General features: G+C 37.5%; 2 protein-coding genes and 1 long non-coding RNA gene across 3 annotated transcripts; all 3 read right to left on the bottom strand.

Annotated features, from left to right (window-relative positions):
- Window positions 1-3,395: 3,395 nt before the first annotated feature.
- On the bottom strand, window positions 3,396-12,072 carry si:ch211-210p4.6 (malignant fibrous histiocytoma-amplified sequence 1). The gene is made up of 10 exons (XM_053492659.1): window positions 11,937-12,072; window positions 10,741-11,605; window positions 10,360-10,648; window positions 7,476-7,662; window positions 7,224-7,399; window positions 6,618-7,117; window positions 6,327-6,475; window positions 4,802-5,000; window positions 4,435-4,503; window positions 3,396-3,820 (listed from the first exon to the last, which is right to left on the bottom strand). The coding sequence occupies exons 1-10, from the start codon at window positions 11,950-11,952 to the stop codon at window positions 3,799-3,801; spliced, it is 2,472 nt and encodes an 823-aa protein (XP_053348634.1). The 5' UTR covers window positions 11,953-12,072; the 3' UTR covers window positions 3,396-3,798.
- A 233-nt stretch (window positions 12,073-12,305) lies between these two features.
- LOC128519085 (PHD and RING finger domain-containing protein 1-like) lies at window positions 12,306-14,043 on the bottom strand. Its single transcript, XM_053492660.1, has 3 exons — window positions 13,954-14,043; window positions 13,023-13,311; window positions 12,306-12,925 (listed from the first exon to the last, which is right to left on the bottom strand). The coding sequence occupies exons 1-3, from the start codon at window positions 13,980-13,982 to the stop codon at window positions 12,776-12,778; spliced, it is 468 nt and encodes a 155-aa protein (XP_053348635.1). The 5' UTR covers window positions 13,983-14,043; the 3' UTR covers window positions 12,306-12,775.
- A 23-nt stretch (window positions 14,044-14,066) lies between these two features.
- LOC128519083 (uncharacterized) lies at window positions 14,067-15,058 on the bottom strand. Its single transcript, XR_008357829.1, has 3 exons — window positions 14,654-15,058; window positions 14,408-14,491; window positions 14,067-14,093 (listed from the first exon to the last, which is right to left on the bottom strand). It is a non-coding gene; the product is annotated as an uncharacterized LOC128519083 (long non-coding RNA).
- Between the last annotated feature and the right edge of the window lie 1,608 nt (window positions 15,059-16,666).

Genomic DNA, 16,666 nt, shown 5'->3' with positions numbered 1-16,666 from the left:
AACATCCTTGCATGCAGATTTGATTGCATGCGGGAGTTACTGTCTATGTGCATCAGTAAATAAGACCATGTTGGTCCTGTCCAGGGTAAGATTCAGTACTGTTCGTTATCCGTCCCAGCAATGGAGCTACTGGTACATGAACATTGTTACTTTTCCTTTTGAAGCTTATGTTAAGTGATGTCTTTGTATGTCTTGTACCTTGTTGGACCATTAGGTCATAATAAAGTTAATGGTAATATTTAGAAACTTTTTCACTGCTCCTGTCGAGGGGTCGCCACAGCAGACCATCTGTTCCACACACAACTTGGCACAGGTTTCACCTGGATGCCCTTTCTGACACAACGCTCCCAATTTATCCAGGCTTGGGACCAGCACTGCACGCAGTGATTGGAGTATGCAGTATGGAGTTTGGCAACCCACTAATGGTGAGGCTCAAACCCGGATCCTCAGATCTTCAAATCATCAAACTACAGCGCCAGCCGTATAACTAATAACAGTAACAACTGACTTTTGTTTTTATTGTTGTTACTTAGTTGCCTAATGCTATATGGGTCTAATCTACACAAATCTATACAGTTCGTTCGAGTGACAGATCAGAAAGGTAAAAGAAATCTGTGAGCTGCAGTGTCTGCAAAAATGTAGTGTCTTAAAAAAAGTACTTTAATAATAATAATAATTATTATTATTATTATTATAATAAACTGAGTTTCTTCTCATTTTTTAGTTAAGGGATTGAGTTTAAAGAGTATTGTAATAATGATTCCCAGACATTAACCCCGATCATTAAAGAATTGCACAGCATTAACCTCAAAACAAAGGAGCAAATCTTCATTTATTTTTTTTGTTTTATTAACACCCAGCAACAACTCTGTTGTTTCTTAATAAATTATTACCCTGAGTTGAGTTTGTGTAGCCTATAAAAGCATTTGGACAGCTGGTCAAATATTTCCAGAGAAACAAGATGGTTTTTTTTTTCTGACTTTCAGGAAATGTTGTTCCTTATGCTGGAATTGTCAATATCATCAGCAGTGTGTACCCCAAAGTTAAAATAATCAAAGAAAAAATGTATGCTTATATTTAAAAACATATATTAATTATGAACTACAAGAAATTCTTGAATTCCAACTGACCTAACCTAGAACTAAAAGTATTGAAAAAGAATGCCTTTTTGCTTTTCGCACTATTTTGTGTAAGATTGTATGGGTGCAAATATCAGATCAGCAGTTTTGGTATCAATATCCATGCTACAATCATAGTCACAGAAGTCACACTTTTTTTCTTCATGCTGATGTTTGATGTAAACGTTACCTAAAGCTCTTGATCTTGACCAAACAATTTAATGATTAGACAAATGCATGTTCTAATAAATTAACCAATTAGTTAATCAATTAATGGATTGATTTATTGGTTGATTGATTGATTGGTCAATTAATTGTTTGTTTATCTTAGCCATTAAATACACTTGTGCTTGGCATAATAGTTTAAGCCAAGCACAAGTGTATTTAATGGCTAAGAAAACCAATTCACAAAAAAAAAACCCTGCTGAATCAGAACAAGAATTGTATAGATCAGACTCACGTCAGCCATTTTTCGGACACTCAATTCCAAATCCCCTTCACTGCACTTCGCTCACCTCAGCTTGTTCTCTAAACGGAGAAAAGCATTGAAGCAGTTTAAACCCCATAAGCTTACACTACAACCATAATTTTTGTGTCAGGCAAGTTAATGCATGTCATTTTGGAAAACTATGTACCCATGTTAATCATGACAAAATTCAAAAACTCCCTGAGAACTTGTTTTACCAAATAACAGGAGAGTGTGTCATAAATCACAATGAGATAAAAGTTTGCTTATTTCTAGTGGTATAACTTTAGCCAAGGATTTAACAAGTGCTTCTGTTACATAATCAGATGATTAGTCACTTAGGACAAGTGGAATGTACTGGTTATTAATCACCAAATACAATCAGCACCTGTCAAGAGAAGATGCTAAGTTGTTGAAAGCCAAAAACATGTTTAATATATTTGTTTAAACTAGCCTGTAACCACACTACTACTGTATTTAATGTACTTAAGGTCCAGAGAAAATGTTTTCGTGCGAAAGGACGCCACAATATGTTCTAGTGTTGTCCGGTATTGACACTAAGCAACAGACTGCTAAAGATATATATATATATATATATATATATTTTTTTATTATTATTTTTTTTTTTATTGGTTAGATAGAGGAAGCTTTTCACTTTATCAACTTTTACTGTATGAGAAGTGTCTGTTGGGTAAATTCTCTCAGTCACTCACTCATTCTCTGTACCACTTATCCTGTACAGGGTCACAGGAGGCCTGAAGTCTATATGCCAGGGGACTCTGGGTAACTTACAGCTGGGTAAACTGTAACACATAATTAATGTCACTTGAAGTAAGGATGAGAGTAAGGGTGTGACACAGTTGTGACACAATGCATTGGAATGCGATGATATGCCTCATGGAAAAGTGACATTCATATTCCACTACTTATGCATCTAATACAGTTGGACTGTTTGAAAACCAGACGTGCCAAACATAGTGTTAATTTACAGCATATCTAAAATATTCAAATACATACAGCACTTATGGTCCTTTTCTTTTGTGGAGAGCTTTAGTGAGTATTAGCTTTAGATTGGTAATACGATAACATAAGCATGTTATAAAGAGACCACAGAAGTTGGGCATTTTAGCCAACCTTGGAGCTTTATTATATGTTAAAATCATACCTCTGGACCTCTTCATATTTATTATTGTTGTTATTTATTGCAAACTGTAGATAAAATGTATGAATTCATTAGTTTATTTTTAAGATTTGGTGAACCTATAATACATCTGTTTGCTATATAACAATCCATACAATATATACAAAGTATTTTATTTGTCTAGTTTTATGCACAAAAAATACATATTGTTTATAATTTGGCAAAAAAATTAAGGCTTTCTGACCAGTGTTAACATAATCTCTCATTAATTTGCACTGCCTCAAAATTTAGCTGGGCATCATTCTTATTATTATTCTACCATTCAACATTATAAACAACTGTAGTTGCAAAACAAATCATAAAAGTCATTTCGGCCGTGATCATCGTTCATGGCCTTTTTTTTAAAAAATGTTTTGTAATATTTCCCATGTTTTATATCCAACTCTTTCTCATCATTGTACTGTGCTTGAAGTATTCTGTAAATGTGAACCAGTTTTACACCTTCAACCATGAGAAATTTAATCACAAGCCCAAGTTTGACTTGAACACTTTTCGTATGATCAGTAAGTGCAACAGCTAATGGAGACCTGAAGTGTCTTGTTTCTAAGTAGCTGTTAAAGAAATGCACAGAAATAAGAGGTCTTAATGTGACCAATTAATAATGAATTAATGCTTGAGTAGTATTTTAATTTTAGGCCAAAACTTTCATTCTGCATAAAACACAAGAAATCATGTACCTTTACACCCACTATAGTGTATAACGTGTTCATCAAAAACATATTGTTTCACATAGTTTACTCTTGGTTCTTTATTAAATAAATAAAGGTAGAGAGACTTCCCAAAGAAGAAAATAAATAGGAAAACCCCAGACTTTAATTAAGCAAAGAGCACCCTCTACTGGACTGAATATTCTCTTAGCAAATGTTTAAAGGCTTGTACAGGACAGTCCAATATAGAAACAACCACACAAGTAAAATAAGTCTCTCTCTCTACACACACATATATGTGAAAGGTACAATCTTGTGATGATGTCAACAGACAACAGTGGTTCAGGCAGGTGGCATTTTCAGGTGTCAATTCTTCAGACCTACACAGCTTCAGGAGTAATTAAAAAAAAAAGATTTTGAAATTTACATAGGTTATATACAGTGGTGTCAAACATATTGCTACAAATGTGCTACAAAAATTATATGTTTTTTAAAAAATTCTATGACATTTTTTTGACATTTTTAATTTTTAAATAATGACAATCACGATAGCAAGAATAATTTGTTATTTTATGCAATGAAATAGCTATGAAGACTTTTATGCTTTAAAACCTGCTGGATTCGGCTGGTCATAGAATACATCCTTCATACTTAATCCATGCTGCTTGATTGCTCCCTTGCATCCTAAAGATCATGATGGTTTCTTGACTACTACTGCCTTCATCACCACTGTCCAACAGTTTTCTAATGAGTTTGGATCTGGAGATGGCCCAGGCCATGGATCCAGAAGCTGAATACCATTGTCACCATTACCAACCCATTTTTCACTAGTTTTTCAGTTACCTAGTAAAATTCTTCAGCCACATAGACTAATGACATCACCTGTTTTTGCACACAGGGAGAATTATAATACATGGCATATGTTGTCTTAATAGGTTTGGCCACCACTGTAGTTTTTGTAACAGTTTATACAAATTGAAATGTCTTTATGATGAAGATTACCTATCAGGGAACAGCAGTTCAGTTCTGCGAGAGTGCCCATTACTACAAGACATTCTCTCCTCTGGATTCCTGTTAAAATGAACACACAGTGCAGTTATGCATTGTGGTGCCTTTAAAACATGCCAAGTAATTCATAAATAAGTAAGTCCATATTTATCAGCACAATGTTTTCTTTTTAAATTACTTTACCATCAGCTGTACTAGTAAATGAAGGATTATGAGTTACAACCCTTAAAGGCCAGTGTTGAGCCATTTATCATGACTCTGATTTGTACCCACATAAAATAAATCACTTAAAAATAAATAAATAAATAAATAAATAAGCCATCTATGAAAAGAACAGTAAATGCACTAAACAGTAACATACGTGTTAAATTTTTCACATGCATTAGGATCAATCCAGTCTTGCCAATCCGGCCACTCAAAAAACTCTTCACAGCCCCTTTGTTTACACGGGCTGTGCACATACTGGCACAGACCTCTCCACTGCTGAGTGAGCTCAGCCAGGCGCCTCATCACCACCTTTATCATATCCCACACTTTTTGGATATCTGCTGATGTGGAAACTGAAATACACAAAAGAACAAGCAATGAAAACCTTAATGCAAGACAAGGAATATTCAGGACCTATTATGCTAAATCTTTTTATTCATTTTTAGACATACAGATTCAGGCATTCCCTTCCATTTTTGTATTGGCCAGGGTTTAAACAAACATCAGATTTTATCCAATCCAGCACTGCACTTCTCTGGGTGCAATTTTTTTTAGAGATACAGTAAATAAGGGTTGGTCAGCATGGTGGCATATTAGTTAGCACTGTGGCTTGTTGCACCTCCAGGGTCAAGGGTTTGAGTCCCGACTTTGGGTCTGAGTGCATGGAGTTAGCACTGTGGCTTGTTGCAACTCCAGGGTCAAGGGTTTGAGTCCTGACTTTGGGTCTGAGTGCATGGAGTTAGCACTGTGGCTTGTTGCACCTCCAGGGTCAAGGGTTTGAGTCCTGACTTTGGGTCTGAGGGCATGGAGTTAGCACTGTGGCTTGTTGCACCTCCAGGGTCAAGAGTTTGTCCCAACTTTGGGTCTGAGTGCATGGAGGTCGCATTATTTTCACGTGCTTGGTGGGTTCTTTCTGGGTGCTCTGGTTTCCTCCCACAGTCTCTGGTTTCCTTCCACAGAGACATGCAAGGTAGGCTAAATGGTGTTTTTGAATTCCCTGAAGTGTGTGATTGAGTGTAAGTGTGTGCATGCTTATGCCCTGAGATGGACTGGTACCCCATCTGGTGTGTATCCCGCTTTGTCCCCTGGGGTAGACTCAAGCCTTTCAGTGAAAATGTATCGAATAAGTTGTATAGAGATGGTAGGTTAGCCATAAGCAGTTTAGCAGCTAGTGATTCTTAACTGCAGTAGGGAGGCATCCCTGCATTCTGATCGGGTAGAAAAATCCACTGTATTTCAGCTGGAAAATTAACAGATGCATTTTGGAGACCTCTAAGTATTTTATTAACCTTCTTAAAACAGAGCATAATACAGTATGTGAACTTTAAAAAGAAAAGTTCTGAGAGGGGAATCATATTTGCAAAAATCTTTCACTTAACAGAAAGACAAGAGCAGAAGTTGATATGACCGTGAGGTGCCTGTGTGGAAAGTGTACAAAATAAGTTTTTTGGTTTGTGTAGTTTTTCTTCTATTCATTATATGTTTCAATGAAACTGTGTGATTCCTCATCATTTTCTTCTATTTTCTTTGTTAGTGTTGTTGAACTTACAGCATTATTACTAAATAAAAATGTCTTCTTTTTACCATTTAATTTTAGGTGAGTGAAGCATTTTGGGCACAACTAAATATTTTTTCAAACCTCTGCTTTCTTAAGCAATAGATGGAATAAACATACTTACAATCACTGTGTTTCCCCCGGATCTCAATTAACTGATCCGCAGTACGAGCATGCTCTCTGATGAGTATACGTCTGTTTCCACAGGTAAAAAGCCCCTGCTCTTTTCCGATCGAGTAGGCAAAGTAAATCGAGCATATCTTGATGAGCAGCCTGTAAGGAACAGAAATAAACAAAATACAATCTTCTAAAAGTCTGTTCCCTTTTGTGGAAGGTGCAGTAAAACAAAAAATTGGTAAATTGTTACAGAAAATAAAATGTATGGCTAATAATATTTAACCATATTAAATAATACCTATGGAAGAATCCATGAGGTATCTCAGGGAGGAAGTAAATTTGCACAACGATGTCTTCCAGGTTGTCCTGTCCCCACCTCTGCGTTACTTCCTGATTTTCGCTATGAAGGAAGCTCGGGAAAAGACAGGCTCCGTTTGGTTGATACACATCAGAGCTTGATGGCTCCCATTTTTTTTTTGGACAGAACTCCGGAGCTGTGGGGTTGAGTTGAACACTTTCTTTGGTTGGTAGACAAACATCAAAGTGCCTTAGCAGGCTGATAAGGTTACCAGGCTTCATCTTGGTACCGACTATGTCCTCAATCAGCTCGTCGTCATCAACACCTGACCGCTTGAGTTCTGCACGCACCAACATTCTTATGGCCACATTGCTCAGTGTTGCTCTCTTTTCGAAGTCTTTAATCCATTTGTCTCTGTGCTTTTCGAGGGAGTTCTCCTTCATCAGATCACTCCTTGAAATCAGTTTCAGCATATTAACCAAATCATGCCTAACAATGGCCTGTGGAAAAAATAAAACATACAGATTGGGAAATAGATCTGCTAGTAGAAGTAGAAGAAATCTTTTTTTTTGGGGGGGGGGGTTACTTGGATTTTTCATAACAAACCTTGAACAATGAGATAAGAAATGATGGTTGTACAAACACAACATCCTTCAAGTCTGTGATATCTCTGTACCACATAATAATTCCAGTTCTGTGGAGGTACTGAAGAATGGAATCAAGGTCCAGTTCATTATGACTAGCAGTTAGGTGTGCCAGGATGTCCCTATGAGTAACTATTCCTATAGAAATGCACACAACATCAGAACTGAATATATATTATGATGAGCACATTAATATTAAAATGTAGACACTCACCATGTTGAGGAATGTTGCCACTGTCCAAGTTGGCCTGAATAGCTTTTTCCACATCCATATAGCATTGTGGTAGAACTTGTTCCGTAAAAGGAAATTTGTCTGTGTCCAAGACTACTTGGTTGATATAGTCTTGTAACATATTAATATCCTCAGATTTCTTGCAGTCAATGGCAAGAAGATCAAGTACCTACATATGCATAAGAAATGTTATACAGGAAAGTACATATGCTGCTAAGTATATACAATATTTGCAATAAAAGTCTTTGGCACATGCAAATAAATGATGAGAAGCAAGGGTGTCCTCAAAAAATCAGTAAACAGTAATTAATGAAACAACCCTTTGCTTAAAATACTGTATAGTCTTAGGTACAATCTGTGCATTTTTAATATAGCTAGCAGTAATTTTTTCAGTATTGGACCATACGGGCTGGCCTTTGCTCCCAAAGCATTTCAATAAGCCTTGGTTGCCCTTCCTTGGACCACGTTGGAGATGCTCTGACCCAGTTGTCTACCAATCCCAACTTGGCTGTTGTCAACCTTTCTCAGATCCTTAAGCACACCCATTTTTCGCTTCTCTGCTTCCAACACTTAAACTTCAAATGATTTACACAACAAGTTAACATAATATCCCACACCTTGGCACCATACATTGTAACAAGAAAATCACGATTATTAACATTATTGTTAGGTGGGTGACCAGTATTTATATTTACGCCCGTTAGACACAACATTAAAACCACTGACAGGTGAAATGAAACAAATTCGATTCCCTCCTCAGGGCAGATTAGGCCACTTGTGGTAGTTTGTGAATGCACTTGTAAAGGACCCTAGTTGGACTACAGAGGTCCTAGATGACTAGGTCACAGCATCTCCAAAACACCAGGTTTTGGAGAGTGTTTCTTGTTTGCAGTGGCCAGGACTTACATTTTATCGTTCAAAGGAAGGACAATCGGTAAACCGATGTAAGGGTCATGGGTTCACCAAGGCTCACTGAGGCGTGCAAGGAATGAAGGCTAGAACAAATCCTGCAGAAGAGCTACAGTTGCACAATTTTCTGAAAAACTGAATGCTGGCCATGATAGAAAACACAGTGCATTACAGCTTGCTGTGTACAGAGCTGCTGGACCTACAATAGACATGCGAATATTAAAACTGGACAATGGAGAAATGGAAAAAAGTTAATTGATCTTATGTTGTGGGCAAGGTGCTTGTGAATATCTTATCCGAGGAAGGGGTGACACCTGGATGCAGTATGGGAAGTAAGCAAGCCAGCAGAGGCAGTTTGATGCTCTAGACAAAGTTCTACTGGCATTCATGTGGATGTTACCATGACCACCTACCAGAACATTATTGCAGACCAAGTACACACCATTTATGTCAACAGTATTCCATAATTACAGTGGCCTCTTTCAGCGGGTAAACGTGCTTTGCCACGCTGCAATAATGAAAAAAGGTTTAAGGACTGTGACGCAGCACTCAAGGCCTTAAAATTCCCAAAATCTCAATCCAACTAAAAATCAGTGGCAAGTGCTGGAAAACAAGTCTAAACGATGGAGGACCCCACCTCACGACTTAAGAGATCTGCTGCTTACATCTTGGTGCCAAATACAAGTGCAAAGACTCCATGCCCTGCGTCAGAGTTTTCCTGATCTGTGCATATACTGTACACAGATACATATACAGCGCAGTAAAAGGGATTTTTTCCTCTCTATGCTCTTTTAGTTTTTTGCATATTTGTCATACGTAAATGACTAATTTAATTCAATAATACACAAAGATAACCAAAGTAAAAAATTATACTAAATTTTACTGTTTAGTTTTTTTTTTTATTTTGGCCCACTCTTCTATGCAAAATTGTTTTAAGTCAGCAACATTCATTCAGAACTCTGACTGTTGGTATGATTTTCTTTTTATAAAATGCTTATTAGTTTTATGCCACATGTAACAGGACAAACACCTTTCAAACTTTTTATTATCAGTCCGCAGAATATTTAATCATAATGTGTTGGGCATAATCAAGATATTTTTTGGCAAATGTAAGATGAGCATGTGCAATTTTTTTTGGTCAGCAGGGGACGGCTTTTTTCCCTTAATAAATGAAACCATCATTTACCACCTGCATTTTGTATTTACTCAGGTTATCTTTGTATAACGTTAAAAGACATTTTAACGTTACACAAAGATAACCCAAATAAATACAAAATAAAGTTGTATTCATGTATGGACATATATGCATGTATACTATATGGACAAAAGTATTTGGCCAAACCTGCAATGACATATATACAAATACATACAGTATATACAAATGCAGTATGGAGTTGGTCCCCCCTTTGAAGTTTCCAGTCCCCGTTCCAGTTCATCCCAAAGGTGCTCAATGGAGTTGAGGTCAGGGCTCTGTGCGGGCCAGTCAAGTTCTTCCACACTGAATCAATAGCTTAGCTTATATAGCTTAGCGCACTTGGATGCAGTCATGTTGGAATAGACTGTTGCCTTCTCTAAACTGTTGCCATTGCATAGCATTGTCTAAGATGTCTTGTTAAGCTAAAGCTTTAAGATTGACATTCACTGGGGATAAGGGGGCAGCCTTGCACTGAGGTATGCTCTCCCCAGCTTGGTGGGTTTCCTCTTAGTTCTCCTGTTTCCTCCCACAGTCCAAAGACATGCAGATTTGGCGAATCGGCATTCCCAAATTGCCCGTAGTGTGTGTATATACTACCCTGTTCAGGGAGTACCCCGGCTTGTGCCCTAAGTCTACTGTGATATGCTCCAGGCCCCCTGCGACTCTGTATACAGGATAATGCGGTATGGAAAATGAATTCAATAAATAACAGGTTTGGCCGAATACCTTTGTCCATATATTGTAAGGTATGTATGTGTTTACCTGTAATTTGTATTCTTCAAGTTGCTCAATAGCAGTCATCTGCTCAGAAACCAGTGAAGGGTCCTCTAAATCTTTAAGGTTCTTTCTTTGCTGCTCCAAGCTATCTTTTCGCTCTGACTGCATTTGCCTGACCCTGTTCTTAATGTCTTCCTTCTTGTCATGTACTTCCGTCTGATCGGTGCAACAGTCAACATGAGTGCCCAATAGCAAGACCACTGCATTTGGGACCTTGAGCTGTATATTGCTGATCCAAAAGCCCACTTTCTCTCTGAAAGACTCAGCATCATACCTGATAAAACATTAGCTGTGATCAACAAAAACTCATACAAACCACAGGGTGTCATTAAAAAAAAAATTATTATAAAAAGCATTGTTAAATACTTGGAAAGATCAACAGCAAGAATGACAAAGGCCTGGGGTGTTATGAAGACATGGTGAGTAAAGTAGTATTCCTCTTGTCCTGCAAAGTCCCAAAAGATGAAGCGAACTTCATCTGCATTGAAGACATGATGAATTTCAATACCCACAGTGCGATCATCTTCAGCCACCTCTACAGGGCGTTTATGCCTCAGACTGCGACACACAGTGGATTTCCCAGCCATAGAGGACCCCAGGAACATTGTTTTAATAGCACGAATAGTGGGCGAACTTGCTTCTAACATCTCAAAGTAGCTTTGAATGCCCTTTATACCACCTACACATACTGCTTCAGGAGGCTTTCTAAGTGGGTTGTTGTTTGCTTTGAATTTTTCCAAATGGGACTGGAAAAGAGCGCGTGGAAGTTCTGTCAGCTTGTTGTTGTCCACATAAAGCTCACTTAGTCGACCAAGACCCACTAGAGGCTGCACCTCTTTCAGACAGTTGTTGGACAGGTTTAGGTAGACGAGGGTTTCACACTTGTTCATGTCTGATGGTAACTGGCTGAGCTTGTTAGTGTTTATCTTTAAAAACTGAAGTTTCTTCAAAGAGGGAAACACATTCTCAGGTATGCTCTTGATATTGTTCTGATTCATGTACAGTCTGACGAGCTGCTTTAGCTCGCTAATCTCTTTAGGAAACTCGACAAGTTCATTCCGGCCCAGATTGAGCTCCGTCAAGTTCGACAAACAGGAGATTTTATTTACTTCCTTAAGTTTGTTCTTCTGTAGGTCTGCCTTCTCCACATCTTTGCCTTTCCTAAGCAAATCAGCAGGGAGTGATTTCAGTCTATTTCCTGCCAAGTTTACCTCCATTCTGTTAGAATAGCCTAATGTAACATAAATGACAAAAACAAGAATGTTAAGCTTCTTTTAATTTCAGCAGATTTTCACATTTGACAAATATGTATAATGAACATCAAGCCATGGCAATGACTTGGCAAATATATAAACATTAAACGCTGACATTAAAAGTAAAACGTAACTAAAAGAAGTTCAGTCATTAGCCGAGGATGAATTGAAGCTGACAGGAGAATATAGGTTTGCTGGCAATCTGAAAGTCAGTAACTTCGTTTCAGTTTATAAAATGGTTTATTCTAAATGAATTCTGTTTTATTTATGTATAGTTACAGATTTTAAAGAAAATTAAACAGCACTTACCATTATAATGAGACATGTTGACAATAAGCCGGCACACAGGCTTTGACTATTCCTTTCAGTTTCCCTTTGTCTAAATAGAAAATACTTCCTTATCACTCCTCACAGCAGGAGTATCATACTGACGTCATCAAGCACTGAAACAAGCCTTAACCCTTTATTTTCCCAAATTCTAATCATTACATTTTTAATTGAATGTATCTTGGTATTTCCCAGAGTTAGCCTTGTAAAAGTTGCTTGTTAAATTAAACTTGTTAGCTCAGGGTTTAAGCAGGAAGGAATTTAATCTAGCCTTTTTTGTTAAATAGCTTCGTAATGCATCATAGTACAGTATCTGTTTCAGTTTCTGTCATGTGACTTATTGAATGTATAATGCTTCAGCAAACCTACATTGTAGTAGTCTATAATAAGCATAGAGAAATTGGACCTTGTGAAATTTTACTGTTTAAAACACATTAATTCATCAACAGAACAACCCTTTAGTCAGTGAGTGAGTGAATAAGTAAGTAAATAAATACACCACAGGGTAATTTGGTATTTGTTACTTTTTTTTTTTTAATGACCAGAAACTTTGCTTTGTTGTAGTGTCTACGGTGCTGCTTTGAATATTATAGCACAATATACTAAATACACTATATACTTTGAATGTTATAACACATTTAAATTTCACAAATCCTGTCAATGACAAAACTTTCTCTGTTTGAATGTTTGAACTTTTAGAAAGAGTTTTCAGTTCTCAAAGTCCAAGCGTAAATACCGTTTTAGCAAGAAGATTGCTGCCATCTTGTGGCCGGTTGCAAAACATTTAAGTCTGTTTTTTTAATTATTATTGTTTAGCACCCTTACACAGGATCGGATTTATCTGTTGTCCGTCTTCTTGTGTTCTTGTAGGTGTCTTTCCTGCCCCTTTTCTTGGTGTTTAGTATAAGGCTGCTTGTTGTGGCGTCTTCGGAATTAGTCCGGCTTGACTTCAAAAGATATCTGGGCACATGCTGTAAAATAAATCAAACATGTTATTTAAGTTAAGTTTTGAAAAATACCTTAATAAAAAAAATTAATTGATGATAATGGTAATCTGGAAAAAGTAACCTGGACTGTGTGAGGAAGAGCGAGGTGTGTTCTGCTGCCGTGCTGTTGCACTCTCGCGCTTCTGCGAGGTGGGACAGAAGCAGCACGCTGGGCCGAAGTGGAAGGTCTGAGACGACTGGACGTCGGAACGAATTGAGATAGCAGATCCATCATTTCAGCCTCAGCTATTTCGCTCTCTTCTCTAGAGAAACTGTCATTTGTGTGACTGTCTTCAGTGGCACATTCTTGGCAGAACCAATCTTCAGCTGTTACTGTACCCAAAGGAGGACTGAGACAGGTTATATGGAACCTTTCAAGATCAAAACACACAGGGAGGACTTTTAGATTGATTTGTGTTATACCTCCAGGTTTCTCTGCTTTAATTGGATCTGTGTGATGTGTAAGGAATCAAACTTGACGGAGCATACTCTTGTAAAAAACTAATTAATGACAGGATGCTGTTAAGGGAACCGAAGCGGATATCAAATATCCTAAGTTGATTATTGTTCAATGACAGCAAGTATTAGCAAGTGTACAGTAACCTTTTTACTACTTAGCAGCAATCTGCATTAGTTACATTTATTCATTGTTATTATTAAACAACATTGTATTTTATTTTGATTATAGGTACATTTACTTTTTGTACTCCTTGGATTGTCCATGAAACAGGTTTGCTCACATTTTCACTCATGTTCAAACTCAACAGCATCAATCTTTTTTCTTTCTTAATGTTAGGACAGATAAGGGAAAAAAGACACTCTTGCCATGTTAACTTGAAAAAACGTTCTAAAAAAGTAGAAAGCTTCCTGGTCGGAAAACTTAAATCAGCGTTACTACTGAAAAAACAACTTGCTTACTGCAACCATCCTTTTTTTATCAGTACTGCAGAGATGGTTCTAAACCATGGTTTAAAGAATGCTAAGCTGTGCAGCAAAGGGTTTTTAGGTCTCACCTTGAGTCACAGGCAGTGCAGAGGAGCATCACGTGTCTCTGGTCACTCCTGCCACACTCCTCACACACAGTCAGTGCCTCAATGCTTTCATCCTCTATGAAAGCATTGAGGCACTGACTATCAGGTGGCTTCACTGTAATCTAAAAACATTTACATAATTTGTCAGATGCTTTTATCCAGAGTGATTTACATTTCTCTCATTATACAATCTAATTATACAGAAGTTGAGGGTTAAGGAGCTTGCTTAAGGACCCAACAGTGGCAGATCTTGGAGAGAAATTATTCTGATACTGGATGGAAATAAATGTTGTGACATTGCATAAGCTTATCAAAATTATGCCACAGTCGTAATCAAAGCGGTTTAGAAAAATATTAAAGTTTGTGCCTTTTTTGTTTGTTAGTTTGTTTTTTGGTCAACCAGTGTATATAAAATGTATTAATTCATTTGACTTACTATTTTCTGAATAGTCCTTTCAATGCAACTTCTCTGGTAGAGGACAGTAAATTTCTGGCGATCTACAGGGCAAGAATTTGTAATCTGTACAAAAAAAAAAAGAAACTATTGGAATATTCTGTGTTGACACAAACAGCTTGCATAAATAACCTGCAAATCACAAGGCAGTTGTTCACAATGAAAAAAAAAACCCTATGTAACGAGACAGAATTAATAAAAGTAGAATTATTTGAACATCTTACTTACCTTGGCCCATTCTGTGATGCAGTCGAGGCAGTAGAAGTGTTCACAGTGTTGTGGACTCGCCACTGGCTGCCCTCTGAATGTGTTCAAGCAGATAAGGCATCTTACAGCATTGGACACACTGTCTGGATTCATAGCTTTGTGATAATCACCCATAAGCTACACTTCCCATGTCTGAAGCAGAATATGTCGGATTTAGAATAGACAGATGCACACACGCAAAAGATACTTTACTTTTGCTGAGCCAGGATGTTCTACTTTTGTTGTCCTGGAGTCTCAATGAGGTCATACTCTTGTGTTCATCTTATTAATATGCATTTTTATAAGAAGATGAGTTTAATCTGTTGCAACAGAGCCATGAAAATATACTGTGACATGAGTCTTAAATCAACAATAAACAAGGTCACTTTTATTTGTGTCAAATCCATTTACATTTACATTTAGGCATTTGGCAGACGCTCTTATCCAGAGCGACTTACATTTTTATCTCATTATACATCTGAGCAGTTGAGGGTTAAGGGCCTTGCTCAAGGGCCCAACAGTGGCAACTTGGTGGTTGTGGGGGTTTTGAACCTGGGATCTTCCGAACCGTAGTCCAATGCCTTAACCACTGAGCTACCCCTGGCCCTGGGGCCAAATCCCATACAGACCTTACAGTATGGGACAATGTACAGACCAAAGCAGTTATTGTAAAATATACTTTTAAGTGTCCAAAGAATGTGTCTAATGCTCTTATTGCTTGGTTACAGAAGCCTAATTGTTAGCCAAATAATTATAAAAAGCAAAATGTTGGTTGGTTATTGATTGATTTTTTTTTTTTTTTTAATCCAAAGTCATAGATACAGTAAACTGAGTTGTTAGTTTGTGGATTTGCAGCAGAATTAATATTATTCATTTATTCTTCTTCTGCACCACTTATTCTGTGTACAGTATAGGGTTACGGAGGCCTGGGGCCTATTTCAGGAGACTTGGCGAGGCGATGGGCTGCCAATCCATCGCAGGGCACAGACACATACACACTACTGCCAATTTGGGAACAGCAATTACCCCAATCTGCATGACTTTGGACTGTGGTAGAAAACTGGAGTAACCAGAGGAAACTGACCAAGCACGGGGAGAACATGCAAACTCAACACACACAGACCCGAGGTGGGTATCGAACCCGGATCCTGGAGGTTGGAGGGCACAGTGCAGCCAGAATTAATATTAATTAATAATAATTTGTTTAAATAAGTGATGTAGTGGAGTTCAGTGCATCTATATGTTGTTTTGACATTTTGGCCAAATTTGCATTTATTTTATTATTATTAACTCTTATTCTGTCTTGCTCAACATATCAAACACAATATTACCCACAACCATACTTTACACGTTCATACGCTGCCAAAAATTATAACTGAAAATGAAATATCTTATATTTACAAGTTGTTCATATTAGTTTACAGGTATCATCCTGCCCTTTCCAAAATGTCGGCCCCGTTGTCGTATAGCAGTAGCTAGCAGGGTGGCTAATTCTGCATTTCGTTCTTTCCTCCGCAAATGAGAAAACTCTTTCGCTTTTAAAATTCTGGTTCAAATGACACTTGCTTCTAAATTGAATGAGATACTAAATCACAATGCAGGGAAAGAGAGATTAAACTAATACTTAGGCTAAGCCACATTCAAAAACAAACAAAGCTAACCTAGCTGACTAGCCGACTACTTGCCTTATATTTACAAGTTGCCGTGCAGAGAAGGAAAACAGTGTCACGTGCCTTTCGACGCTCGCGCGCTAACAAATTGCGTCACATCCGGTGTATTTGTTTACAGAACATAAGGGTGTGTTCAGCTTGTGATGTCAAACTGGGATGGTTTTGTCAATGATAGGCCTTGGAAAAAATTCTAGACTTCACCTTATAAAAGTTTGCTAACGAATAGGATAGGAGAAAATTAATTCAAACAATTAACATATGCGAAGAAGGAATTTCACTGTGCTGTAATGTATATGTGACAAATAAAGGCTTAACTTAGTAAAAT

This window comes from Clarias gariepinus, chromosome 3 (assembly GCF_024256425.1).
Source record: "Clarias gariepinus isolate MV-2021 ecotype Netherlands chromosome 3, CGAR_prim_01v2, whole genome shotgun sequence".
Lineage (NCBI taxonomy): Eukaryota > Metazoa > Chordata > Actinopteri > Siluriformes > Clariidae > Clarias > Clarias gariepinus.
The sequence above is the reverse complement of the archived record's forward strand: the minus strand, read 5'-3'. Positions and strand labels throughout refer to the sequence as shown.

Bases quoted from the DNA above. Each gene is read 5' to 3' on its own strand.
- si:ch211-210p4.6 (XM_053492659.1), bottom strand. The intron at 7,663-10,359 runs GTAAACACATAC...ATGCATATGTAG, and splicing joins TTGAAGAATACAAATTACAG to GTACTTGATCTTCTTGCCAT. The intron at 3,821-4,434 runs GTAATCTTCATC...TTACTCCTGAAG, and splicing joins GAACTGCTGTTCCCTGATAG to CTGTGTAGGTCTGAAGAATT.
- LOC128519085 (XM_053492660.1), bottom strand. From the start codon at position 13,982: ATGCTCCTCTGCACTGCCTGTGACTCAAG. The intron at 13,312-13,953 runs GTGAGACCTAAA...TGATCTTGAAAG, and splicing joins TGCACTGCCTGTGACTCAAG to GTTCCATATAACCTGTCTCA. The intron at 12,926-13,022 runs GTTACTTTTTCC...TTTATTTTACAG, and splicing joins CTCTTCCTCACACAGTCCAG to CATGTGCCCAGATATCTTTT.